Source organism: Vipera berus (assembly GCF_964194415.1).
Source record: "Vipera berus genome assembly, chromosome: 2".
Lineage (NCBI taxonomy): Eukaryota > Metazoa > Chordata > Lepidosauria > Squamata > Viperidae > Vipera > Vipera berus.
In genome coordinates this window covers 289311281-289338750 of record NC_138203.1, presented here as the reverse complement: position 1 = coordinate 289338750, position 27470 = coordinate 289311281, and the positions used below count along the sequence as shown (strand labels likewise).

The following is a 27470-nucleotide window of genomic DNA, read 5'->3' as shown; positions in this document are numbered from 1 at the left end:
AAACAACTTTTATTTTGATCAAAATAGAATTGGGTGGCTGCATCTCTCTTGGTGGCTGGTAGAGAGATGATGGCAAAAACCAGGAAAGGTGTCTTCCACCTTTTATACCTTTCCAGAAGAAGGAGATCTAGTCTTGGTACTAGGAACCAAAAGGTACAGAAAAGTAATTCCCAGATGATGACTCATACAACAGCAACCCAGGCTCCACCATAACTCCTTTTTCCCCCTCCCCTCCCCATGCTCTTTTCATGTAAGCAATCCCCTGTACCTAAAGCATGAAACATTTGCTTTTATATAACTAATTTCCCAATAGAAAGCACCTACAAAGCTGCTTGCACATAAACAAAGATGATTACAAAGTATCACTACTAATATCAATATTACTAACATCAAGCTTAAGCATAATAAAATCCCTTCATTCCTCCCTTTTTAATATAAAAGCCAAATAGGCTTAGGGACTCTTGAAGAGGGGAATATAGTCAAAGGGTAAAGGTTTCAAAATCATTGCTTTAGCTGGTTTATTGTTACAGATAGGAGTGGCAGCAACAGTTGGTCCAGATAGAGTAGATCTAACCCCTTTCTGAGCATGGAGGAAGGAAAGAGACGAAAAGGAGAGAAGGAAGGAAGTGTAGCAGAGAGGGGAATTTGGGGTGGGATCGGCGCTGGCTGGGAGGCTTTGCCAGAACTCTGATGTTTCCACAATCAGGAGCTCCAGAGGCCTCGGCGGAGGCTGAGGGCAGGGTGGGGCTCTTGGGGAGGGATTTTTAAAGGGGAAGAGGAGATTGACTGGGGGAAGAAGATTCTATTTTCTCTTTTCCGGAGAGACCAGCCAGAAGATGGGAGAGCGAGGTAGGAAGGCAAAAAGGTTTTTTATTCTCTCTCCAGAGAATAAACTTCCTACCTCACTCTCCCTCCTTCTGGCTTGTCTCTCCGGAAAAGAGAAACTAAAATCTTCTTCCCCCAGTCAATCTCCTCTTCCCCTTTAGAAATCCCTCCCCATGAACCCCGTCCTGCCCCCAGCCACCGTGGAGGCCTCTGGAGCTCCTGACCACTCTGCCAAATCCCCAGAGCCCTGGCAAAGCCTCCCAGGCAGCGCTGATCCCCCCCCCTCAATTCCCCTCTCTGCTGCACTTCCTTCCTTCTCTCCTTCTCATCTTTCCTTCCTCAATGCTCAGGAAGGGGTGATGGGAGGGGGAGAGATTGCCAGTGCTGCCATGTTGCTGCCGGTCTTGCTATCCTGTATGGGGAGGGAGGTCTGTGCCAATGAAAGCGATGCTTTGTGGCTGCGAGGGTGGAGGTGCTGCGGGGGACTTTGGCACTGATCTACAACTTGATTGCATCCATCAAAGCCAGAATACACTCAGCCTTAAATCCATGGGGCAGCCCCACCCCACCCCCTGGGTGTGCACACAAGTAGAGTCTGGCATCCAAGCTGCCTGTCTTGCCCTGCAGGCTGACTTCAGCCAGGATGCCGGCTGATCAGCACCCCTCACCAGCACCTCCAGCCTTGCAGCCATGAGGCATCCCTTTCAATGGGACCGCCTCCACCCACCCACATAGTATAGGAAAGGCCAGCAGCAGCATATTAGTGCTGGCAATCCCTCCCCCTCCCATCACCCCTTCCTGAATGTAAGGGAAGGAAAGAGATGAGAAGGCAAAGGGAGGGAGGGAGGGAGGGAAAAGGGGAGGTAGGAAGGAAGGAACAGGGAGGAAGGAATGGAGAGTGGGAGGGAAGAAGAAAGGAACAGAGGAAGGAAGGGAAGAAGGAAGGAACAGAGGGAGGAAGGAATGGAGAGAGGAAGGAAAGAACAGAGGATGGAAGGGAGGCAGGGTGGGAGGGACCATGTCCCGGCACTCGCCCCAGTCCTGTTATGTATCCAGGTGCAGGCATCTGCATAGCAGTGGCCACTTGGGGGCGTTGGCCTGGACGGTTTGGTGGGAAACCTAGTTTTGGTGGGAAACCTAGGGCCAACCCCATTGGCTGGCCACCTACCTGGCCAGGTATTTAAGGAGGCCAGGTAGCCCTTGTTCGCCAGTACAAACCCCCCCACAATAAAGAGCTGAACACGTACTCCGGCTGGCGTCTCTTCCTTGCATTGGACCCACTACATTATAGTGGTGACAAAAGTGGGATCCTGCTGACAGAAGAGCTGAAGTCACTAGGGGAATGCATCGCATGCTGAAGGAAAAGAGGCATCTTTTCTTTTTCCCCCAATGTGACCGCCAGCCACCACGACCGGCCACCACGAGTGACCCGAAATCGGCTCCAGCCACCACAACAGCAACTTGAACCCATACACTGCAGCAACCGACGGAAGAGCAATGGCATGAAAAGGGCAACCCCGCGAATTCGACACCCGCCACCCAGAGAAATGAGTCCTATACCTGTCGCACGCCGAGCTGTACATGAGATTTAATCAGATCTCAGAGGATGGCTCGAAGGCGGCAGCCCTGCTCTGCATAGGCGGACCCGCACTCCTCGAGGTCGCCGTGAACCTGTTTGCCCCGGAGGCCATAGAAACCGTCTCTTACCGGGACCTCGTCACCAAGCTAAACACAAACTTCCAGCCCCACTTGTCTGCACTGGCCTCGAGGTCGCAGTTTGAAAAAAGGGACCAGCGTTCCAATGAGTCTGGGGCCGACTACATCGTCGCCCTGTGAGAAGCCGCCATCGTTTGCAAATTTTCAAACCTGGAGGAGCGGCTACGTGACAGGCTGGTTTGCGGCCTATGAGACATGAGGCTGCAGGAGCGCCTGTTCGCGAAAGATGAGATCTCGCTCCAGGAGGCCCAGGACGCCATCCTGGCCCATGAAGCAGCCTGCAGGGCTGTCCAGACTGTCCAGGACTCCAGAACCAGCAGCCAGACAGGCAGCATCCACCAGCAGGTCACCTTGGCCGAGGACGAGGAGGACGAACAAAGCATCGACCTCCTCCGGTGGAAGTCAACCCCCGACCAATGAGATAGACGACCGGACAAGCCCAAGCCGGCCAACAACAACTCGCAGAAGTGCGCAGGCTGTGGTGGAAACAACATGCGCAGCCTCTGCAAGTTCCAGTCAGCCACGTGTCGGGCCTGCAAGAAGACAGGCCACATAGCCATGGTCTGTCATAGCTGCCATCCCCGAGAAGAGATCCATGAGCTGTGCCCGGATGAATCGCCGCTGAGAGATACTGGGGCCCCGACTCGATTATGAATTGGCTATGTTGAGAGCCGGCTGGCCATCCACCACACTGGTAGCTGCCAGCTGCTCAAGTCAAAAATTAAATTAACAATCCGCTTGCAGGGTGTTCCCTGCAACATGGAGCTTGACTCCAGATCGGCCGTCTCCGTCATTTCTGACGAGACCCTTAACTATATTAACAGCCGGAGCAAGCAGCGGATTCAATTATGGCTCTCAAATTTAGCCCTGACTGACTTCCAGAATACACTGATCAAGGTAAGTGGGGAGGCCACCCTTTCCGTGGGGTTTAAGAGTCGCGAAGAGCACCTGGAGGTAGTAGTAGTAGAGGGCCGGAGAGCCAGCCTAGTCGGCCTAGACTGGTTTGAGGCCCTGGGAATCGCAGTCAATGGGATCCACTGGATCCAGGGAGAATCCATCGAGGCCATCTGCAAGGAGTTTGCAGACGTCTTCGATGGGAAGCTGGGCAGGTACACAGGGGCCCCCATCTCATTCAAATTGAACCTGAGCAGGGAAAAGTGCAGCATTGGCTTCCCTTCCACTGAATTTTTGGGGTTCAGGATAGATGCCAAGGGAATCCACCCCATGGAGTCCAAGGTAAGGGCAATCAAACTGGCACCCACACCTAAGAACAAAGCAGAGCTACAGGCATTCCTGGGCCTGCTCAATTTCTACCACACCTTCCTTCCTCACAAGGCAGCAATAGCAGAACCACTACACAGGTTATTGGACAAGAAGGCAGCATGGGCCTGGACTGCCGTCCACGACCAAAGTTTCAGAGCCTTAAAGGCACTACTGTCTGACAAGTCCACAGTAACACACTTCATAGAAACGAAGCCCATATGCATTGCATGCGATGCATCCCCTTACGGTGTGGGCGCTGTACTAAGCCACTTTGAACCTACTGGGGCCCAAATTCCAATCCCCTACTATTCCAGGATGCTGTCCAGAGCAGAAAGGAACTACGCCCAAATAGATAAGGAAGCCCTGGCAATAGTGGCCGGGGTTAAGAAGTTCCATGATTATCTATATGGCAGGGAGTTCATCATTTACACAGACCACAAACCACTGCTAGGCCTGTTCACAACAGACAAGCAGACCCCCCAAATACTATCTCCCAGAATGCTCCGGTGGTCCATATTCCTTGCAGCTTACAACTGCAAGCTGGTGCACAAGCCAGGGAAGGAGATGGGCCACGCAGACGGCCTAAGTAGGCTACCCATAGGCACCACTGACCCAGACCCGGCACCAGCAACACAGATCCTAGCACTGCAGGAACTGCCAGAGTGCCCTGTACATGCCAAGGACAACCAAGGACAACCAAGACAGCCTCTGACAACATCATGAGCAGGGTACACTCGTGGGTTTGCACTGGTTGGCAGGATAAGTCCCCAGGGCCTGAATTCCAGGCATACTTCACCAGGCGGCACAAGCTCTCCATGCACCAGGGTTGCCTCCTTTGGGGAAGCAGGGTCATCATTCCCACAGCATTCCAGGGCAGAGTGCTGGAATCCCTACATGAGGGACATCCTCACGTAGGGGTACTGGCCAGAAGCTACCTCTGGTGGCCAGGGCTGGACAAGGACATTGAGGAATGGGTCAAGGCCTGTTACACATGCCAGAGATCCAGGCCAGAGATGCCACATGCCCCCGTGCACAAGTGGGAGGCCACACACACATCCTGGTCCCGCATTCACATTGACTATGCAGGGCCTTTCCAGGGCCAACTGTTCTTAGTGGTAGTGGACAGCCACTCTAAGTGGCTGGAGGTAGTCCCTGTCCCCAACATGACTGTAGCAAGGACAATCCAGGTGCTTAGGACCCTCTTTGCCACACACGGCCTCCCCGACATAATTGTGTCTGATAACGGGCCTCAGTTTACCGCTAATGATTTCCAGGCATTCTTGAAGGCGAATTGGATTAGACATGCCACAACTGTGCCCTTCCACCCGTCGACTAATGGGCAAGCTGAACGGATGGTAAGGACGACCAAGGACGCACTCCGGAGCATCATCAGCGGGGACTGGCATCACAGACTGGCAAAATTTTTGCTCGCACAGCACACCACACCATGCGTTGCCACAGGGAAGAGCCCAGCAGAACTATGATGGGGGCAGCGCATCACCAAGCTTGACCGGCTGCACCCTGACCGAGCAGCAGCGGAGACTGAAAGGCCCTCATCACATAGGGTGCTCAACGTGGGGGACCTGGTTTGGGTAAGGAACTATGGGGCAGGTCACCCATGGATTCCAGGGATTGTGGTTGAAAAAAGGGGGTCTCTATCATACAACATGGGGGTGGAGGGGGATCGACACATCAGGCGGCACATTGACCAGCTCAGAGGAAGGGCCCCTGAGTGCACCAACCACAGCCAATTGGATAGCCACACCCCAGAGGAGGCCAGACCAACTGGGAAAGGCACGGTCCCTGAACCAGAGGAGGATGGCCTCCTACAGTCAGCCCTGCAGCAGAAACGGGAATCCGGCGGCCGGACTCAACCCAGCACAGGTCCCATCCTCCTCTGACAGAGACCCTCAGATCTGCCCCAGTCCTACCCAGGAATCCCTGAAGCAAGTGATGTCGAGCTGGCCACACCCACCCAGTAGGCCACACCCATCCTAGCCACACCTACCCAGGCCCCCGAGGACAACCACAATGCTGATGTGGCCCTCAACGAAATTGAGTTTGACACCCCTGCTATATAGGATTATCTCATTGACCTGAGATAGTACTCCAGTCCTTTTCTTGCTGGAAGAACTACTATAAGCGCTCAAGGCCTTTCCCATTAAACATGCCAAATCTGGCAACCCATTCACTCTCAGGCCATTTACAAGAAGTAGGAACTTTTTTGAAGATGGTAAAATGAGCTTCTGTAACTTCTATCCTGAGTGGGAAATTCCAGGCTCAGGAAACTGACTCAACAAAGGAAGAAAACCCCTGAGGAAATTGTCTTCAAAAAATCTTCTCATTCTTTCATCTCATACTCTCCATTCTTCAGAACCATCCTGACAGGAAGTAGTTCAAACTCAGCCAGAGCTGCCTTCAGATGTATTTATTATTTTACTGGATTCTGGTACACTGCCCAGAACCACTTTCTATGAGATGTCTTGAAATGTTCCAGTAGCAGAATCTAAAAACAAAGTTTTAACAATTATATTGAATAAAAAATAATTTTCAGGGATTTTGTTCTGGTTTGGTACATAAGACAGAAGTAGTCACTGAATCCCCTTCATGGATTACTGCCTTGTCGTGGCGAAGGGGCTTGCGTAATTCAATGAAGCTATGAGCTATGCCGTGCAGGGCCACCCAAGACGGACAGGTCATAGCCGAGAGTTCTGACAAAACGTGATCCACTGGAGAAGGAAATGGCAACCCACTCCAGTATCTTTGCCATGAAAACCCTATGGACAGTACCAAAAGGCAAAACGATATGACGCTGGAAGATGAGCCCCTCAGGTCGGAAGGCATCCAGTATGCTACTGGGGAAGAGCAGAGGGCTAGTACTAGTAGCGCCAGAAAGAATGAAGCGACTGGGCCAAAGCCGAAAGGACGCTCAGCTGTGGATATGTCTGGTGGTGAAAGGAAAGTCCGATGCTGTAAAGATTTTTTCTCCATAGGAACCTGGAATGTAAGATCCATGAATCAAGGAAAGCTGGATGTGGTCAAACAAGAGATGACAAGACTGAACATCGACATCTTAGGTATCAGTGAACTAAAATGGACAGGAATGGGTGAATTTAATTCAGATGACCATCAGGTATACTACTGTGGGCAAGAATCCCTCAGAAGAAATGGAGTAGCCTTCATAGTCAATAAAAGAGTAGGAAAAGCAATACTGGGATACAATCCTCAAAATGACAGAATGATCTCAGTTCGAATCCAAGGCAAACCATTCAATATCACAGTAGTCCAAGTCTATGCCCCAACCACCGGTGCTGAAGAGGATGAAATTGACCGGTTCTATGAAGCCCTACAGCACCTTATAGAACTAACACCAAAAAATGATGTCCTTATCATCATGGGGGATTGGAATGCTAAAGTAGGAAGCCAAAAGATAACCGGAATAACAGGCAAGTTTGGCCTTGGAGTACAAAATGAAGCAGGGCACAGGCTGATAGAATTTTGTCAAGAGAATACGATGGTCATAGCAAACACTCTTTTCCAACAACCCAAGAGACGGCTCTACACATGGACATCACCAGACGGTCAACACAGAAATCAGATTGACTATATGCTCTGCAGCCAAAGATGGAGAAGCTCTATACAGTCAGTAAAAACAAGACCAGGAGCTGACTGTGGCTCAGACCATGAGCTTCTTGTTGCAAAGTTTAGGCTTAAACTGAAGAAAGTAGGGAAAAGCACCAGGCCAGTCAGGTATGAATTAAATCATATCCCCGTTGAATATACAGTAGAGGTGACAAATAGATTTAAGGAATTAGATCTGATAGACAGGGTGCCTGAAGAACTATGGACAGAGGTTCGCAACATTGTACAAGAGGTAGCAACCAAAACCATCCCAAAGAAAAAGAAATGCAAGAAAGCAAAATGGCTGTCTGAGGAAGCTTTGCAAATAGCTGAGGAAAGGAGGGAAGCAAAAGGCAAGGGAGAAAAAGAAAGATACGCCCAATTGAATGCAGAATTCCAGAGAATAGCTAGAAGAGATAAGAATGCCTTCTTAAATGAACAGTGCAAAGAAATAGAAGAAAACAATAGAATAGGGAGGACCAGAGATCTTTTCAAGAAAATTGGAGAGATGAAGGGAACGTTTAATGCAAAAATGGGCATGATAAAGGACCAAAATGGCAGGGACCTAACAGAGACAGAAGAGATTAAGAAGAGATGGCAAAATTACACAGAAGAACTATACAAGAATGAGCTTAACGTCCCTGATAATCACAATGAGGTGGTCACTGACCTCGAGCCAGACATCCTAGAATGTGAAGTGAAGTGGGCCTTAGAAAAGCTGAGCAACAACAAAGCTAGTGGAGGTGACAGTATTCCAGCTGAGCTATTCAAAATCTTAAAAGACGATGCAGTAAAAGTGCTACACTCAATTTGCCAGCAAATTTGGAAAACTCAACAGTGGCCACAGGATTGGAAAAGATCAGTTTACATTCCAATTCCAAAGAAAGGCAGTGCCAAAGAATGTTCAAACTATCGCACCATTGCACTCATTTCTCATGCTAGTAAAGTTATGCTTAAAATCCTACAAGCTAGACTCCAGCAGTATGTGGATCGAGAACTACCAGAAGTACAGGCAGGATTTCGAAGAGGCAGAGGAACTAGAGATCAAATAGCCAACATACGCTGGATCATGGAGAAAGCTAGAGAGTTCCAGAAAAACATCTACTTCTGCTTCATTGACTATGCTAAAGCCTTTGATTGTGTGGATCATAACAAACTGTGGCAAGTTCTTAAAGAGATGGGAGTACCAGAACATCTTATTTGTCTCTTGAGAAACCTATATGCGGGCCAAGAAGCAACAGTGAGAACTGGACACGGAACCACTGATTGGTTCCAAATTGGGAAAGGTGTCCGGCAAGGCTGTATACTGTCGCCTTGCCTATTTAACTTATATGAAGAGCACATCATGAGAAAGGCAGGGCTAGAGGAGTCAAAAGTTGGAATTAAGATTGCTGGAAGAAATATCAACAACCTAAGATATGCAGATGATACCACTCTAATGGCAGAAAGTGAAGAGGAACTGAAGAGTCTCTTGTTGCGAGTGAAGAAGGAGAGTGCAAAAGTTGGGTTGAAACTAAACATTAAGAAAACCAAGATCATGGCATCCGGCCCTCTCAATTCCTGGCAAATAGATGGGGAAGAAATGGAGGTAGTGACAGATTTTATTTTCCTGGGCTCCAAGATCACTGCAGATGGGGACTGTAGTCAAGAAATTAAAAGACGCTTGCTCCTCGGGAGGAAAGCCATGGCAAATCTAGACAGCACACTAAAAAGCAGAGACATCACCCTGTCAACAAAAGTGCGTATAGTCAAGGCTATGGTCTTCCCAGTTGCAATGTATGGCAGTGAAAGTTGGACCATAAGAAAGGCTGAGCGCAAAAGAATTGAGGCCTTTGAACTCTGGTGCTGGAGAAGACTCCTGCGAGTCCCTTGGACTGCAAGGCGATCAAACCGGTCAGTCCTAGAGGAGATCAACCCTGACTGCTCTTTAGAAGGCCAGATCCTGAAGCTAAAACTCAAATACTTTGGCCACCTAATGAGGAGGAAGGACTCACTGGAGAAGAGCCTAATGCTGGGAAAGATTGAGGGCAATAGAAGAAGGGGACGACAGAGAATGAGGTGGCTGGATGGAGTCACTGATGCAGTAGGCGTGAGCTTAAATGGACTCCAGAAGATGGTAGAGGACAGGAAAGCCTGGAGGAACATTGTCCATAGGGTCGCGATGGGTCGGACACGACTTCGCAACTAACAACAACAAGTCACTGAATAAGAGCAGCCACCCATCTCTTAACAAAGGAAGCCAAAATCCACCACAAATCAGGATTGACTGTCTCCATGCTGACAATTGACATTTCAGATTCATCCCAAAAGTCTCTCTCGAGACTGGAAGGTATCAAGAGATTTTCTAATGACTCCTCCTAATTGGCACCTGCTTGTTGACTCACCGGGAGTTCAGACAGATGATGTCTCTCTTTCTGGCCATTATCCAAATCATAGTGATTTATTTCTTCTCTCGGTGCTAAATCTCAAAAGACGTTTTGGATTGCATTCAGACATCACACAAAAACAGCCATTCTGATATCATATCAAAGCTTTGCTGGCTAACCTCTTTGCACTAAAAAACCTTGGGCCCTGGAGAAAGAGAGAACCTTGAAGGATTTTGAGACAGGTAGGAGCTACAGATGTGAAGGCTTGTCTGGACTCTGTCTGGATTAGGAAACCTCTGGATCTACCATCTTGGAAAAGGGCTCTGGTTTCTTCCACCTCTTTATATTGCTGTGTCTTCAAAGCAAGGCTGGAGACTCCATCAGTCTTGTTGCTCCTTCTGCTTCTTCTGCTGCCCCAGGAAGTTCTGGCCAGTCTCAGAGCCAAATGCCTCCTGACTCTGAAGAGGGACGAGGTGCACCCACAGAACTATTACAAGCCAGGAGAGTTTCTCATTGGTGGCCTTGTCTCTGCTACGAGGATGCTGCTTCTGCCATTAAGCTTCAACAAATCTCCTTTGACTCAAATTTCTCTGTACGTCAAATTTCGTGCATAGAACTAGAGCATCTCCATCCCACCCTAAGTTCTAAAGGTTCAGTCGCCTCTCTTATAATGAATGATCTCTTTGATCTGCCAGTTTTTCCTCTCTTTCTGTCTCATTTCATCCTTGGCTCATCCTTTTCAGCTGATGAACCTGATCTGAAATTCTCAAATAAATAATCAGTAGAGATCTTCCGTTTTTCTTGACTTTGAAGCAGCAGCATCTGCTTTTCTTGACACCCTCTTAGCAGAGATAGAATGTGGATGGATGAGAGATGGTCCATTTGTTAACAATCAAAATTGTTCATTTTATGTGTTGTTTGGGTGTCTCTGTCTGTCCTTTAATGATTGTACATTTCATGTGGAATAATAGGTCACACTTCCAATTTGACAAAGGTACAGAAAGAGATTGAATGTCAGTCTGAAATCCCAATAAAACAGCAAGAATAAGAACAAGATGAAGAATAAGCCAAAACTGAATTTGAAGTTGAATTATGTACAAATGAGAACATGAAATAACAAAAATGTATAAAGTTTTAAGGATTTGACACAGAAGATGGACAGGTTAAATGTGCATGTCTGAATGCACTATTAATTTTTGATATTAAATAGAGACAGAGATAATTTGGGTGACTGCCACTTGGTTTACATTCTGTCATAGAATAAGAAATTTTTTTTTTAAAAAAAACCCAATATAATATATTCTTGGTATAGGACATCAGAGAAATTATAAAAAAATGTGTAAGCATATTTCAGACCAAAGGAGGAATTGTGAAAAACGTGGGGAGACATTATATGCTGGAGGACGGATTTGTGAGAAGGCTCATACATTTTAGAGACAAATTGACACAATAAGACAAAGAATTTAAAAGGCTAAAAACCATATAGAAACCAGAATTCTTTTTTATTGGGACTTATGAGCAAAGAATTAGATCACATTCATAGTTTTTATATATGGTAACTGTGGCAAGATTATTGTATCCCCAATGGTGGAAGAATCATGGAATTCTCACAGTGGAGGACTAGATTGTGAAAACTGTAGAATTTGAAGAAATGAAAAATTATCTTTGAAAAGAGGATGGGAAATCAGGTTTTATTCTTTTTTTAAAATTTCTTGGAACCTTCCTTCCTTCCTTCCTTCCTTCCTTCCTTCCTTCCTTCCTTCCTTCCTTCCTTTCTTTCTTTCTTTCTTTCTTTCTTTCTTTCTTTCTTTCTTTCTTTCTTTCTTTCTTTCTTTCTTTCTTTCTTTTGATTAATATTTCATCTTCTTAAACAATGAATATAAATTTTAAAAAAGAATTAGAGAAAGCTCACAATAACTAGGCTAACTCAGACAAAATATGCATTCAGTATCCCAAAATTAAAAAAAAATGGAAAGAACCCCAGAGTTCCGTTTTTTTGTTTGTTTTTTGAGATTTGAAAATTCCTCCAAATCTCTTACCCTTGGGTGGATTAGAAACACAATTGGAGAAAGAGCAGTTAAATAACATTCCGCTTCCATTGGTTATGTCCTGATATATTCACTCTTTCAGGAAACCATTATCAGAGTACTGGAAAATGCTGTCCTTCCTTTTCGCTATCCAAGCGATCAATAAGGATCCCAACATTTCGTTCAATGTCACCCTGGGATACAACATCTATGACGATTATTTCAGAGCACAAACAACTTCAGAGGCTTTGCTGGACCTGCTTTCGGAGGGGGAGGCCAACGTTCCCAACTACAGCTGTGGAAGGCAGAGGAACACAGTGGCTGTTCTCGAAGGGGCTGCTATTGACTTATCCTCCCAGATTTCAACCATGTTGGGAACGTACAAAATCCCACAGGTGGGTCTTTGTTGGGAAGACCATTTTTCGGCATGCAACTTACAGCCAGACATCCTCTGTTGTTAATGAAGAGCAAAGTTCTATTATGGGAGTTGCATGAAGTACTTTTACTTTTACTTTTACTTTTATTAAATTTGTATACCGCCCTTCTCCCGAAGGACTCAGGGCGGTTAACAGGGCATATATAAATAACAATACAAAAATTAAAAAGGAATTAAACAAGTGCCCAATTAAAAATTACAATAACAATAAAAGACCCATTAAAAACCCTAACGTTCCCCATCAGGCCAGACCAGCTAGTTCAAATAAGTGGGTCTTCAGACCGCGCCGGAAGGAGCGAAGGTCCGATGCCATCCGGAGCTCAACCGGCAGTTGGTTCCATAGCACCGGAGCGGGATGAAGGTTCTATCAAACGGAAGGGCAGGATCTGAGCAGAGACATCCCCTCCCTGGCACACTCGTCATGCAGACTGTGCATCTCTGCTGGCTATTTGCAACAGCCAAAGGCTGCACGGAAGAGAGAACTGAAACAATGTAAGGCAGAATGACCAGAGACTCCCTATAAAAGGTTCTTCATTGCAAGGAGTGGAACAATTCCTCTTCTAGAGCCAGATTTTGTTTTTATGGTTTCCCAAATAATAAAATTAATGTGTTTTTTTTTTCCTTTTCAGATCAATCACGGTTTTGATTCCCAGGTTCTGCGTGATGAAAATCCTTTCTTCTACCCAATGCTCCCTGCTGAAGGCGTCCAGTACCCAGGGATGGTGAAGCTGGTCCTGCATTTCAGGTGGACCTTGGTGGGTCTCCTGGCTCCAGACACTGAGAATGGAGAAAGGTTCATGAGGACGTTGACTCCCCTGCTGATCAGGAATGGCATTTGCCCAGTTTTATCACAAACCTTTTCTCCATCTTCTCGGGAAGCGAACGTACGCTGGCCTTTGTACCTCAGTTGGAGAAAGGTGAATGTCTTTATTTTTGGTGCAGACTTGACTTCAATCAATGTAGGCATTTTGCTTATGGATCTGATATTTAAAAGGCTTACTGAACCTCCTAGAGGAAAAGTCCTGATCACCACAATCTGCTGGGACTTCACTATTTATTTGGAAAAACGATCTTTTCCTGTTGAATACATCCATAGCATATTTTCCTTTCCTATGATGAAAAATCAAATTGTAAATTATGGTAGGTATTTGGGTTTTAATTCTTTTATAAGACGCTATGTAGAGACCTCCTTCCTGTGTTCCTACACCAACGATGCCTTTTCGGTGAAAATCTGGAGACGGTGCAGGCAGAGAGAAGACCTGGAAACTCTCAAGGAAGAGGAGATGGATTCAATCCTGATTCAGGACAACTATTTCATTTACAACACAGTCTGGGCTGTGGCACGGGCCTTAAAAGCAGTTTATTTGTCCAGAGCCAGGAACACATTTAAAACTGGTAAAAACGTGAAACCTCCAAAGCTAAAGGCATGGCAGGTACTTATTTTCTATTGCACCGCTCTCCATAGCAGTTGAGAATCTATGTTACAATTGTAAGAACCTGACAATAGTTGTACTGTATTCTGAATATAAAAACTGAATTAAATTCCCTTTTTCCATTCTTCTCCTTTCTGCAATTCATTTCACCCTGCTCATTTCTTTCCAATTTCTTTTTTTTTTAATCCCATTTATAACCTGGCCTTCTCCGAAGACCCAGGGTGGCTTACAAACTAAGCACAAATCAATGTGCTTAGCATTACAAGCTTCTTAGTAAAAATTATTTTTCCTCCACCTCTTTTTTCTTTGATTCTTTTTTTTTAATAAAGAGAATCATTATCATGTACCACAGAGTCTAAAAAAGTGTGGTGTGCATATTAAGCTTTCTAGCATCTCTGGCTCCCTCACTTCCTGGGCTGCCCTTCTGCTCCAGTGCAGCCTTTTACCCAGAGTGGGTCTCATTCTTTGGCTAAGAATCCCTTTGATTTTCCTTCCCCGGCTCAGAACTCTCAGTAGAATCACAGATAACAAAGCTTCTCATCAATCAGCAGCCTGTGGAGAAGCCTCTTTGGGCCAAGAAGCTGAGTGAGCTAAGGTCAGGTGAGGAGATGAAGGGCTGGACTGGGAAAAAGTCTGGAAAGCAGCAAGAGTTGAGAATATTCCATAAAATATTCTGTGTAGATATTCCATAAAATTGAAAGAAGGTGACCTTAACTGGCACCATCTTTCACTATGAAGATATTGGGGTCTCTTCTCCATGGCAAGTTGCCCATCTGTCACCTCAATGCAGACTTTCATAAGCACAACCTGCTAGTAGAGCAAAAGTTCCCACAGTCATCCTCAAAGCGGACAAAGATGTTTTTCTTCCTATCTGCCCATTGACCTGTAAACCAGTTTTTAACAACATTCTTTCTGTGTGGGGCATCTGATTTCATTTTGATCTCACTAGCAAAATAACTTCAGGTTGTTGTGCACAACATCCATTTCCTTTAGAGTTTTAACTTTGGACCTCAATAATTCATGCTTGATATATCCTTTGCTTTGATTACTTCCCATTGGTTTTCCAAAGTTTGCAGTGACAGGTCTGAGTGGAAGAGACAAAGAACATCCTTCACCATCCTTATTTTCCAGCCCATTCTTCATCCTTCTAACAAGATTTTATTCTATATTCCTCACACAGATTCTTCATGCCAGCTCAAATGGAGGTGTTTTATCAAAGAGCTTTCTTTGTCCTGTGTAACATTGCCCATTTTCTCTTCCATTCCAGCTTCATTCCTTCCTTCAAACTGCTCAGTTTTATAATAATTCCATCTATGGGGTGTATTTGGATGAGAATGGAGAGCTGGTAGCAGACCTGGACATGGTGAACACGGTGATTTTTCCCAATATGTCTCGTATCACAGTGACACTTGGGAGTCTAGAAAGAGTTGGATCCTTGGATTTCAAGTTCATGATAAACCAGAAAGCAATTGCAAAGACAGAACTGCTGAACAAGGTGGGGAGAAGACTTCATTCTGCCCTTTCTGAAGATGTTTCCAAGAGGATTGCAGAATTGGGGAAGTGATAGACTTGAGAGCCTAATGCTGGGAAAGATTGAGGGAAAGAGAAGAAGGGGATGAGAGAGAAAGAGGTGGCTGGATGGAGTCACTGAAGTTTAAGTTTATTGAATTTATATACCGCCCTTTTCCCATAGGACTCAGGGCGGTTTACAAGGTATTTAAAAATGTCAATACAATACAAAAGTTAAAAACAATTAAAAATAATTAAATTTGATCCCTGAAAAATATAAAACCCCAATTAAAAACTCTCAGCCTGGGCCGGAAAGCTCAAAGAGCCAGGTCTTCAGGTCCCGGCGGAATGAACGAAGGTCAGGGGCAGTCCTAAGCTCCACGGGCAGCTGGTTCCAAAGGGCAGGCACACCCACTGAGAAGGTGCTCCCCCTGGGTGTTATCTGCTGGCAGTCTTTTACTGGCGGCACCCTGAGAAGGCCCTCCCTGTGAGAGCGCACAGGACGAAGGGAACTTGATGCTGGCAGCAGGTGTTCCCTCAAATATCCCAGACCCAAGCCATTTAGGGCTTTATAGGTCATCACCAGCACCTTGAATCTCACCCGGAGGGCAACTGGAAGCCAATGCAGCTCGCGGAGTAGAGATGTTACATGGGAGTATTGGGAAACCCCCATCACAACTCGCGCGGCCGCATTCTGCACCAGCTGAAGCCTCCGAGTGGTCCTCAAGGGCAGCCCCATGTAGAAACTGTTGCAGTAGTCTAACCGGGAGCGAGGTCACGACTGTGCGTAGGGCATCTTGGTCCAGATAGGGTCACAACTGGCGCACAAGGCAAACCTGGGCAAAAGCCACTCTGGTCATGGCTCCTATGTGATCTTCAAAATTGAGCTGTGAATGCAGGAGGACGCCCAAGTTGTGAGCCCTATCAACGGGGGATAACACCTCACCCCCCCATCGTTAAAGATCGAATAGTCTGGTTAACTCGAGATGAAGCAGTAGGCGTGAGCTTAAATGGACTCCAGAAGATGGTAGAGGACAGGAAGGCCTGGAGGAACATTGTCCATAGGGTCGCGATGGGTCGGACACGACTTCGCAGCTAACAACAACAACAAGACTTGAGATGTCATCTCAATTCTCTCACAGAGGAAACATTTTCCCCTTAGAGGTTCAGGTGTCTATCAGAATAAAATGCTTAACTATTCCAGTTGACTGTTTATTAAACTTCTACAAGGAAGCTAGTTTTATATCATGGGACAAAGTGATTGATTTAGTCAAAGCATAAGTTCATTCAACTTTCTTTTCAGTAGGTAAGGAATTTAAAATAAAATTGTAGTGGGAGAAAAACTAGAAGAGAAGATAAATAGTCAAAGAGGAAGCAACCAAATCAGTGTGAAAAGCTCCAAATTTCTTCTTGGCTTCAAATTTAGCAAAGCTACACCTTGAATTGAAGATCCCCAAACTTTTCCTTTTACCTCTTTCAGGAAATAATTCATGTTGTGGATGTTATTTTTTCCCCTCTTTCTGGCCAGCCCATGCCTTCTTCCAGATGTGTGGAGAGCTGCCCTGTTGGGTTCATGAAGGTGGCTCAGGAAGGGAAGCCTATCTGCTGCTACAATTGTCGTCCATGTGCAGAAGCAACCATCTCCACCATGGAAGGTGGGTGACAGTAGGAGAAAGGAGCAAACTTTGGGGAAGACCATAGATCTTGTGTATGGTGAGGGAGATGACATCTCTTGCTCTTTATCTTTTACAACACAACTTCCATGTTTCAAATTTCTATTTACTTCATTGCTCTGAATATGAGACTTTCCAGATTTCAGAATATAATGATGGAACTTTGATTGAATTTTTGTAGGAAGATTAAACAGATTCTTTGTAAGTGTCTATGTCTGGTAGGTATTTTGGGCAGCCACAGTTTCAGATTGCAGCCACCTGCCTTTAATCAAAGGATGTATTTCTTTACTAAAGAAGTTTCATAGAATGTCTTGGCTTCTCTCTTCATTCTAACTGATGTGGTAGATGGACTGGGCAGCCTTATGTAACAATCCTTTGACAGCTCCATATGTTTGGGAGATGCCTTTTTTGGTCAGCCTAAGGTGACTGCTGGGTTTATACTTCCTGAGGCTGACATTGGAAAGATTCTGCTGGAGGGTCCTCATAAAATAATTTTCAGAATCATGGCCCATGGAAAGGAGAGGAGAGGAGAGGAGAGGAGAGGAGAGGAGAGGAGAGGAGAGGAGAGGAGAGGAGGGGAGGAGAGGAGAGAGGAGAGGAGAGGAGAGGAGAGGAGAGGAGAGGAGAGGAGAAGAGAAGAGAAGAGAAGAGAAGAGAAGAGAAGAGAAGAGAAGAGAAGAGAAGAGAAGAGAAGAGAAGAGAAGAGAAGAGAAGAGAAGAGAAGAGAAGAGAAGAGAAGAGAAGAGAAGAGAAGAGAAGAGAAGAGAAGAGAAGAATCATGTGTAGGGATTTAGCCAAACTTTTTTCTTGATTTTATTGGAAGATGTTACTCTTTCTGACAATAAAAAAAATGAGAAATGCATTTTGATGTCCTTACTCCATATATCCAACTCATCTTCAAGGGCCACTCCATCTAACATTTCTTTCTCCATGGCAAAAGTAATGTTTATCCATTTCAGCTAGCATAAGACACATTAAGCAATCCTTCACATGTACTACATTCCACTATAGACTGGATATCATTGGTGCCTTAAAGCATTGACAAAAGGCTAGACTCCAGAGGTTCAGCAGTGAAAAGGTAAAATGGTGGCACTGCCTTGTTTCCTGGAATCCTTTCTTCTTCCCTTCTTCTCTCTCAGCATGTTCATTTATGAAATGGTGACATCAAAAAGAAGAGAAAATAAATATTAAGGTGTTTAGCTGGAGGGAAATGAAGAATTATATTGAGTTAACCTACACCCAGTCATTCACATAAAAAACAAGTTTACCCAAACAATGCATTTAATTAAAGGACATGTTAAAGGGAGAAACTATTTTTGCTCTTTTTCAGATGCAGACAAATGTACCAAATGTCCAGAAGATCAATATCCAAACATCAATCGAGTTCACTGTATCCCCAAGATTAAAAATTATCTTTCTTATGATGAAAATCTGGGGATTATCCTGACTTTCATTGCCTTGTTATTCTCTTTAATCACAGGCTTTGGCTTGTGGATCTTCATTAAATTCATGGAAACACCAATTGTCAAAGCCAACAACAGGGACCTCTCCTACATTCTCCTGGCCTCCCTCCTACTTTCCATCTTGACCTCCTTTCTGTTCATTGGTCAGCCAAGGAGAATTACCTGCCTCCTCCGACAAACAGCCTTCAGCATTGTCTTCTCAATTGCAATTTCTTCAATCTTGGCCAAAACAATCACAGTGGTGTTAGCCTTCTTGGCCACAAAACCAGGGAATAAAGTGCAGAGATGGTTGGGGAAGAGCCTGGCCAACTCCATTGTCCTTTCTTGTTCTGGTCTCCAAGTTGTCATCTGCAGCATCTGGTTGGGAACTTCCCCCCCATTCCCTGACTCTGACATGCACTCCCAACCTACAGAGATTATTCTACAATGCAATGAAGGCACTGTCATCATGTTTTATGTTGCCCTCGGGTACATGGGCTTCCTGTCTGCTGTCTGCTTCATGGTGGCTTTTCTAGCCAGGAATCTCCCTGGGGCCTTCAACGAAGCCAAGTTGATCTCCTTCAGCATGCTGGTCTTCTGCAGTGTCTGGGTGTCCTTTGTGCCTGCCTACCTGAGCACCAAGGGGAAATACATGGTGGCTGTGCAGGTCTTCTCCATTCTGGCCTCCAGTGCTGGCTTGTTGGGCTGCATTTGCATCCCAAAGTGCTATATTATTATTTTTAGGCCAGATCTGAACACCAAAGAACATTTGATGCCAAAATAATATAGAAAAAATGAATTTTACAAATTTATTTTTCAAAAATGGCATTTAATAATCTTAATTAATAGATTTTGACCATTTAATATTTATTTATTTAACATATGCTTCCCCTCTTGCCTAAAGATCATTTTAGGCACTTTACAATCAGTAAAAACAAGACAAAACAATAAAAAAATTCAATTATTAAATAGTAGCACTAACATTGGTTTAAAATTGACAAAGATAGGAAGGAAGGGAGCAAGGTGTACATGGGGAGGAGGTATTCCTCTTCTAAAGCTACCCACATTTATTTTCCTATGTATTCCTAAAGAAACCAATAGCAATATGCCAAGTCTCATTTTTAGTCACTATAGTGTAGGTAAAATCAGTTTCCAGATGAATGGTACTGTTTGGTAGTCAAATGGAGAAATAAGGAATGCAGCTCACAGCGATCTGTGGGAAGTTTTATCAGAATATTTCCGTAGGAACCCTTGAATCTGAAGATGCAAATATTTCTTCTAAGATAATTTTTCTTTGCAGATTATAGAAGGGCAAGAAGTAATCTGAGATTGATTATGCTATCATTTATGAATATGTAGACATGGATCATTTTCTCCCTTTTTCAATCATTTTCCCCTCCTTTCTGAAATGTATAAATATTTTTATAATTATTTAATAAACAAATAAGCCCGACATACATAGATTACACTAGTGGCTTACAGCTTTAAACATAGCACATAAACTCATAAAAACACCATTACGTTATGAATAGGATGTGAGCGTATGATGTGAATATATCTCTTTCTTTGGATGAATTTTATACAATTCTTTTGGAGAAGTCTCCATTCCCAGTACATACTCTTTAATAAACATTGCAATGAGGTTTGATTCTTTGCTTTGGGCTCTTTGTTTTTATTCCAGAGAAAATGATGAGAGAAGTGGGATTCACAGTTTTTGATCTGGGACCAGGGATGACAACAGGGCATATGCATGTGACCCTGTGTCCTTTCCTGCTGCCAAAAAAGGCACCATTAGGAATGAGTTTAAGGGAACACTTTGTGTCTAAAAGTTTATTTTGCTATGGAGGTTTGTTAAATGTGTGTGTCCCCTTTTTCATTCCATTTCTTAGCCACCCTTGGCCATGAAGTGATCTCAGCTGAGCAATGACTGGAGGTGTCTGGCAAGGGGAATTTGGCTTTGGAAGGGTGAATGTGACCCTTCTCTGCTTACCTAGTTCAATTTGGGTTGTTTTTTTTCCTATTACTTTTATTTTTAGTATGTTTTGATAATGAGTCTTGATAATTGCATTGTGACTAACTTGTGTTAATATTGTCTGATCTAAGAGGGGAGGGGTATTATGTACTGGGCTCATTAGTAATACCACGTGGGTTGCTGGAGCAGCTAATGGCTCTCCAGCAACCCAGACTACAAGTCTCCAGCACTATAATTGGCTGTGAGGAGTTTTCAGCTTTGTGTTGCTTTAAACTCACTGACAATTCCTTGACATCCTTCACCTATGAATATGTACACTTACATCATTTGTTACTTAGTCTCTCTTGACATTTTGAGATACATAAATAGGTGTGCATCTATTTATTATGTGTGGGGTCGTCTCTCAATATTATCGTGTTTTCCCGAAAGTAAGGCCTACACCGAAAATAAGCCCTAGTTTGGGGGTGAGGTACATACCTAAAAATCAAGCTAGGGTGGGGTTGGGGGTGTGGAGCTGCCCCACATACCCCACAGACATTTATCTTGCAGCCAGGCTTCTCCTTGCCACCCACTTCTTCTGTGGCATCTTCTGCAGCTAGGCCTGCATTTCTCTGTCACAGGCCTTTCCAGAGGGCCACTGCAGCCAAGAACCGAGCTATGGATTCCATCCATAGCTTGGTTATGCAAGACCTCTGCAGCTGAGGATCAAGCTATGGATTCCATCCATAGCTTGGTACTGGACTGCAGAGGCCTTCTGGAAAGACCTGACTGCAAAATGCAGATTGGAATGGAGCTGCAGAATGAAGCTGCTCCTTTGGCCGCAGAAGAAATGGACCAGCTGGGTAGGGCTGTCAGGGCTGGAGGTGAGTAAGACATCCCCGAAAATAAGATCTGGTGCATCTTTTGCAGGCAAAAATAAAATAAAATAAGACTCAGTCTTATTTTTGGGGAAATGCAATATTTGAAGGAGTCCCTCTGGCGCATGCTGATAAACACCGTAGTAAGAGTTTGTTACTTTCTTTGGGTCCTACATCTGATTCCATAAGAAGTAGGATACTGCACACTGGAAGGAATTTTCCCTACTTTAAGAAGAAAGATTTATTTCCAATGTCCACTGGCAGAGGAGACACTCTAACCATAGGTGGGTGAGGTTTTTCCCTTCAATCCTCTTTTGGTTCCCCAGAGGGAGGGAGGGAGCAAGGAGAGCAAATTGGCCAGTAGCTGCTTCCCCATAACTGGGTCTCTTCAGAACTGAAGTAGCTCAAAGGCAGTGAAGATTTAATTCTGAGGACACCTTCTGAGGACACCTGGTAAGAGAGCACCTGTTCAGCCTAAAAAAAGTAAAGGTAAAGGTTTCCCCGCACATGCGTGCTAGTTGTTTCTGACTCTAGGGGCTGGTGCTCATCTCCGTTTCAAAGCTGAAGAGCCAGCGCTTGTCCGAGGACATCTCCATGGTCATGTGGCCGGCATCACTAGACGCCAAAGGCGCACGGAACACTGTTACCTTCCCACCATAGTGGTCTCTATTTTTCTACTTGCATTTTTACGTGCTTTCAAACTGCTAGGTTGGCAGAAGCTGGGATGAGTAACAGGTGCTCACTCTGTTACATGGCACTCAGGATTTGACCCGCCAAACTGCCGCCAAACTGCCAACCGCATCCCTTTTCTCAAAACAATATTGCTGCATTTAATTGGTCCCCTGATCCAGAGGGAGGAGAGAGAATACTATGCTTTCACTGTGTAGGGCTAGGGTGGTGTTTTGCTAGAGCTTCTTTTGCTTTCAAACATGTTGAAATGGAATACTCAATAAAATTTTACATTAAGAGATTGGAATGTCTCAAAGGTGTTTGCTTGGTTAGGATCATGAGCCGGAACCTTAACACAGACCTTGGAGGAACTGAAAAACCAATTCAGAAAGAATCATGAAGGTGATGAGGTTGAGAACCTCCTAACTTTTAAGATACCTACCAAGCTTAAAGCAGTCCAAAGTCCAGGATAAGGTTTATATGTGTCCTCTCTTAAATTGCTGCTTAATCCAAATATTGGGTAATGTGTGCTGAGGAAAAGGTGGGCTATCAACAGTTTAAAAACAAAAATATTAATTATTAATTAATTTTATTATTTGATGATTATGTTGGATTTTAATTTTATTAATCTAACTTTTTTTCACCTTGGATTTTAAATAACCTTAATTGTCAAATGGAGGAAAATGAAGCATATAAACCAAAAATTGCAATCAATAATTAAATTTTAAGAACCCAAGAAACAATTTAATTATCAGTTCCCTACTTTAATCATTAGATCATCCTTAGTGTTTAGATCTGGTCTCAGGATGATAATGTAGCACTTGGGGAAGAAGATGCAGCCCAACAGTCCACCACTGGAGGCCAAGATGGAGAAGACCTGCACAGCCACCATGTATTTTCCTTTGGTGCTCAGGTAGGCGGGGAGGAAGGAGACCCATACACTGCAGAACACCAGCATGCTGAAGGTGATCAGTTTGGCTTCATTGAAAGCTCCAGGCAGATTTCTGGCCAGGAAAGCCACAGTGAAGCAAATGGCAGCAAGGAAACCCATGTAGCCAAGGACAACATAAAACATGGTGACAGAGCCTTCGTTGCATTGAAGAATGATCTCTCCAGGCTGGGAGTGCAGATCAGAGTCAGGAAATGGGGGAGAAACTCCCAGCCACATGACACAAATTAAAATTTGGATAATTGAACAAGAAAGGATGATGGAGTTGGCCAAGCTCTTCCCCAACCATCTTCTGATTCTGTTCCCTGGTTTTGAGGCCAGGAAAGCCAGCACTACCGTGATTGTTTTGGCCAACACAGAGGACACAGCTACTGAGAAAACAATACTGAACATTGTTTGTCGGAGAAGACAGGTGACTTTTCTTGGTCGGCCAATGAAGAGAAAGGAGGACAAAAAGCAAAGCAGAAGGGAGATCAGGAGGATGAACGAGAGGTCCCGGTTGTTGGCTTTGACAATGGGAGTTTCCAGGTATTGAATGAATATGATTAAAACAAGGCCTGTGGTTAGGGAGAAGAGTAGAGCAATGGAGGTGAGGATGATGCCCAGCTGCTCTTCATAATATAGGAAGGTTATGGTTTTGGGGATACATTGGACTCGGTTCTTGGCTGGATATTGATCATATGGGCACATGGTGCATTTGTCAGTATCTGAGAAAACAAAGTAATATTTCAAATTTCAAGAAAATCTTTGTATGAGATGTGATACTGAGAGATAGGAAAGCCTCAGTAAATTATATACACTTGCACTTACACTCCAGAAAAACAAATCCCAGTATATACAACAAAAGAACAAGAACAAGAAAGTTTCCCTATGGTGTCACCCACCTTCCTGAGTGGAGATGGTCCCCTCTGGACAAGGAATGCAGTCATAGCAGCAAACTGGCTCTCCTTCTCGAGCCTGCTTGACAAATCCAGGATGGCATTTTTCCACACATTTAGACTGAGGCAGAGACTAAACAGAAAAAGAAGAAATGCCAAAGAAAATGTGTCAGGACTCAACATCCATGTAAGATGGAGGTAGACATGAACATCAGTCAAGTCGTCTCTGGGCTTCACATAGGCAAATATGAAATCTCTGACCCCTTTCAAATGGTTGCAGGAGATACAATTGCTGGAAGATGCTTCATTCAGTTCCTCCCTTTTTCTTCTGACATATCAGATTACAAAAAAAGTAGCTTTCTACTTAACAAATGGGCCTGCAATTGCTAGCGTCCTTTTCATTCCATTTTTTAAATATATAAGAACTACAATTGCCATCTTCAACCCAAGTGGGTATGGTGGATATTATTTATATATGTAAATGAACCTGCCAATAGAGGGTTCCACCAGCTGGGATATTTCTTGAATTGTTCAGGTGGTAGAAAATCTTCTCCAGAGGCTATATTTTTCTTCTGACCTTTTATGATGAATTTGATCATGATCATTTTAAGGCAAAAATAAGATGCTGTATAATATATTTTTAGCTTTTTTATATATAAAATGGTTAATCAATGTTAATCCTCCCTACAGATTCATAACACCTATATGTTTCATAAACATTAAGAAAGATAATCCAGTGGAACACTGTTTATAAATCTAGGATTTGTTCTTGATTGAGAATATCATTACCTTGGCTAATATCATGAAACAAATGTGAGCTTTCCATCAGTGCTACACCTATTTATTGTGCAGAAGACTTTTTAGTTCAACTCACAGCCTCTCCTCACCTTCACAAGTGTGCGGCAGAAGCCCTCAAAGCATTCAGGATGGTGTCATGGTGTTATGTTTCTGTTTTGAACCTTGCTCCTCCCTCCCACTGTTGCCTCAATCCCCAGTCATGAAACCTACAAAGGCCACAGTGAAAAGGAGTTATTGAATTCCATACAGATTCCCCCCTCCTGGAGTACCAACAGACAAGACTAGCAAGAGTTAATTCTACAGACTTTAGTTAATTGCCTTCAGATAAGGCCTTGGCAACAAAATAGGCTCGTTACCTCAAACTTCAGCCGGAATGAGATAACGTCCAAGTAAACAGTCCAGTAGCAGATGTACAGAAGCGTTGCCAAGAATGCAGACCAGGGTTTCAAACATGAAGCAGAGTTACAAAGATGTGACCAGAAGTTGTTTAAACTATTGTTCGTCACAAAGTTCTGAGAGCAGCCACACCCCCTTTATACCTTATGGGGTGTGGCTCAATGACTCAGCTACTCCCTGGCCCTCCTACCCAACCTACGTTGCTGCAGACGCTTGGCCCTGCATCTTTCTCAAGGGTCTAGCCATGACTCATCTTCGCTAGACTGCTGCAGCTGTTCGAGCACTGTCCCAACCTGGCTGCTCCCCGGCTGTTCCTCTTGGCCTCCAGATGGAGACGGAGGCCTTGCCAGAGAGGAGGGCCCTGGAGAGGGAGGCCTTGCCAGTTCCTCCAACCTCATCCTCAGACTCCTCTTCCTTGGTTAGGACAGGTGCGGGGGTCAGGGCCACAACACTATCCCCCACCGCAGGGCCCTTCCCCCAGGTCTGATAGTCGGAATGCGTTTGAGATGGGAATTGTTTGTAAAATGCCCGCACGAGGTCGGGGGCATGAACTGCAGAAACGTCGACCCAGGAGAAGTCCTCAGGCCCGTACCACTTCCACTCAACCAAATATTGAAAACGCCCCTTAAGCCAATGGGAGTCTCGAATACTGGCCACCTCATACTCTGCTGAGCCATCCTGGTTGGGTGTAGGCCGTGGAGCAGGAACCGTAGGGCATCGGAGGGAACACAAAGGGGCTTCAGGGACCAGCAGGGATCAGTGGAAGACCAGGTGGATCTGCATGGAGCGTGGCAGGGTCAACCGGTAGGCCACAGGGTTGATGACCACTTCAATCGGGAATGGGATGACGTATCAATGATCCAGTTTCTTTACTGGTTGGTCGGTCGTGAGATGCCTCGTGGATAACCACACTCGATCTCCGATCGCCAGCGGTGCTGTTGCCTGTCGGGAGCGGTCGGCGAACAGTTTATAGTCCTCCTTGGCCCAGATCAATTGGCGACCTACCAATTGTTGGACTGCATGCAACTCTGACAGGAAGTCCTAGGTCTCGGGAACCGGGGAATCTGAGGGAGCCAGAGGAAAGAGCCGCGGATGGTACCCCACATTGGCATAGAATGGGGTGGTCTGGGTGGAGGTGTGTTGGGAGTTGTTGAAGGCAAACTCCGCTAGGGAGAGGTAATCGGCCCAGTTGTCCTGCTGTTGGTTCACAAAACAGTGCAGGTACTGTTCCAGAATGCCGATTACCTTCTCCGTCCCCCCATCGGTCTCGGGATGGTGTGCCAATGACAAGCACACCTTCACCTCCAACGCGGCCATCAGGCTTTTCCAAAATTGTGCCGTGAATTGCACACCGTGATCTGACACTACCCTGTCTGGCAAGCCATGGAGATGGAAGACGTGCTGCAGGAACAACCAGGCAGTCATCCGGGCCATTGGCAGCCCACGACATGAAATAAAGTGTGCCATTTTGGTTAACATGTCAACCACCACTAGGATGGTGGTAAACCTTGAGGACAGCAGCAAATCCATTAAGAAGTCCATGGAGATTGCTCCCCATGGTCTCTCTGGCATCGGCAGGGGTTGGAGGAGGCCGGGAGGTATGCCCATGCGGCCTTTGCTTGTTGGCACGGCACACAGGATGTCACGTATGCATGTACGTCGTGCTGTACCCGAGGCCACCAAAAGTTCCGCGTCACCAAATTGAGGGTCTTGAAAAACCTAAAGTGCCCCGCCGCAGGGTTGTCATGACACTGTGTCATCACAAGGGTTCAGAGGGGCCCCGTGGGTACATAGAGTCACCCCCTATATCTCAGCAAACCGTCCTCCAAAGTCCATGGGGACGCGGGACCAACCTCGGCCTTCCTCTGTTGCGACCAGTCATCCAGGCGCTGTGCCTCATGCACCTGAGCCCACAAGTCCACCGGCTCATGGACTGCGGCCAAGGATTCCGTGGGCAGCACCATCCATGGGGGCAGTGGGTCCTTGGTGCGGAGGTACTCCAGCTTGCGGGACAGGGCATCTGCCCTCTGGTTGTAACCACTGGGGATGTAGGTCACACGAAAGTTGAACTGGGTGAAAAACAAAGACCACCGGATCTGCCGCTGGTTCAACTTCCTGGCCGTCTTCAGGTATTCTAGGTTCTGATGGTCCGTACGGACCTCCACCTGGTGTCGGGCCCCCTCAAGATGATGCCGCCAAACCTCGAACGCGGCCTTGATAGCCAGCAACTCTTTTTCCCAGATGGTGTAATTGCGCTTGGAAGGATTGAGTTTCCACGAATAGTAAGCGTGGGGAAAAAGAGTGCTGCCATCCACCGGGGCCTACAACAACACTGCCCCAAGAAACACGTTGGACGCATCCGTCTCCCTGATGAAGGGATGATTCGGATTGGGGTGCCTAAGGACGGGTTCCGTGATGAAAGCCTTCTTGAGGGCCTCGAATGCCTGTTGCTGTGGGGGACCCCACCGGAACGGGACCTTCTTCTTCAGGAGCTGGGTTAGCAGAACTGTCAGCATAGTGAAGCCCGGAATGAAGGTCCAGTAATAGTTGGCGAACCCCAGAAGGCGCTGTATATACTTCACTCGACGTGGGGGTTCCCAACTACACAAGGCCTCCACCTTATGCGGGTCCATGGCGATG

The 27470-nt window shown here is 45.5% G+C and overlaps 1 protein-coding gene across 1 annotated transcript; it reads left to right on the top strand.

Moving 5' to 3' along the window:
- Positions 1–2736: 2736 nt before the first annotated feature.
- Positions 2737–19095, top strand: LOC308663076 (vomeronasal type-2 receptor 26-like; the record flags this gene model as incomplete). Its single annotated transcript, XM_081319221.1, has 8 exons — positions 2737–2936; positions 3366–3438; positions 5266–5396; positions 11922–12213; positions 12884–13009; positions 14955–15182; positions 16725–16851; positions 18200–19095. 8 exons carry the CDS (start codon positions 2737–2739, stop codon positions 19093–19095), a joined length of 2073 nt encoding a protein of 690 aa, XP_081175347.1.
- Positions 19096–27470: the final 8375 nt, after the last annotated feature.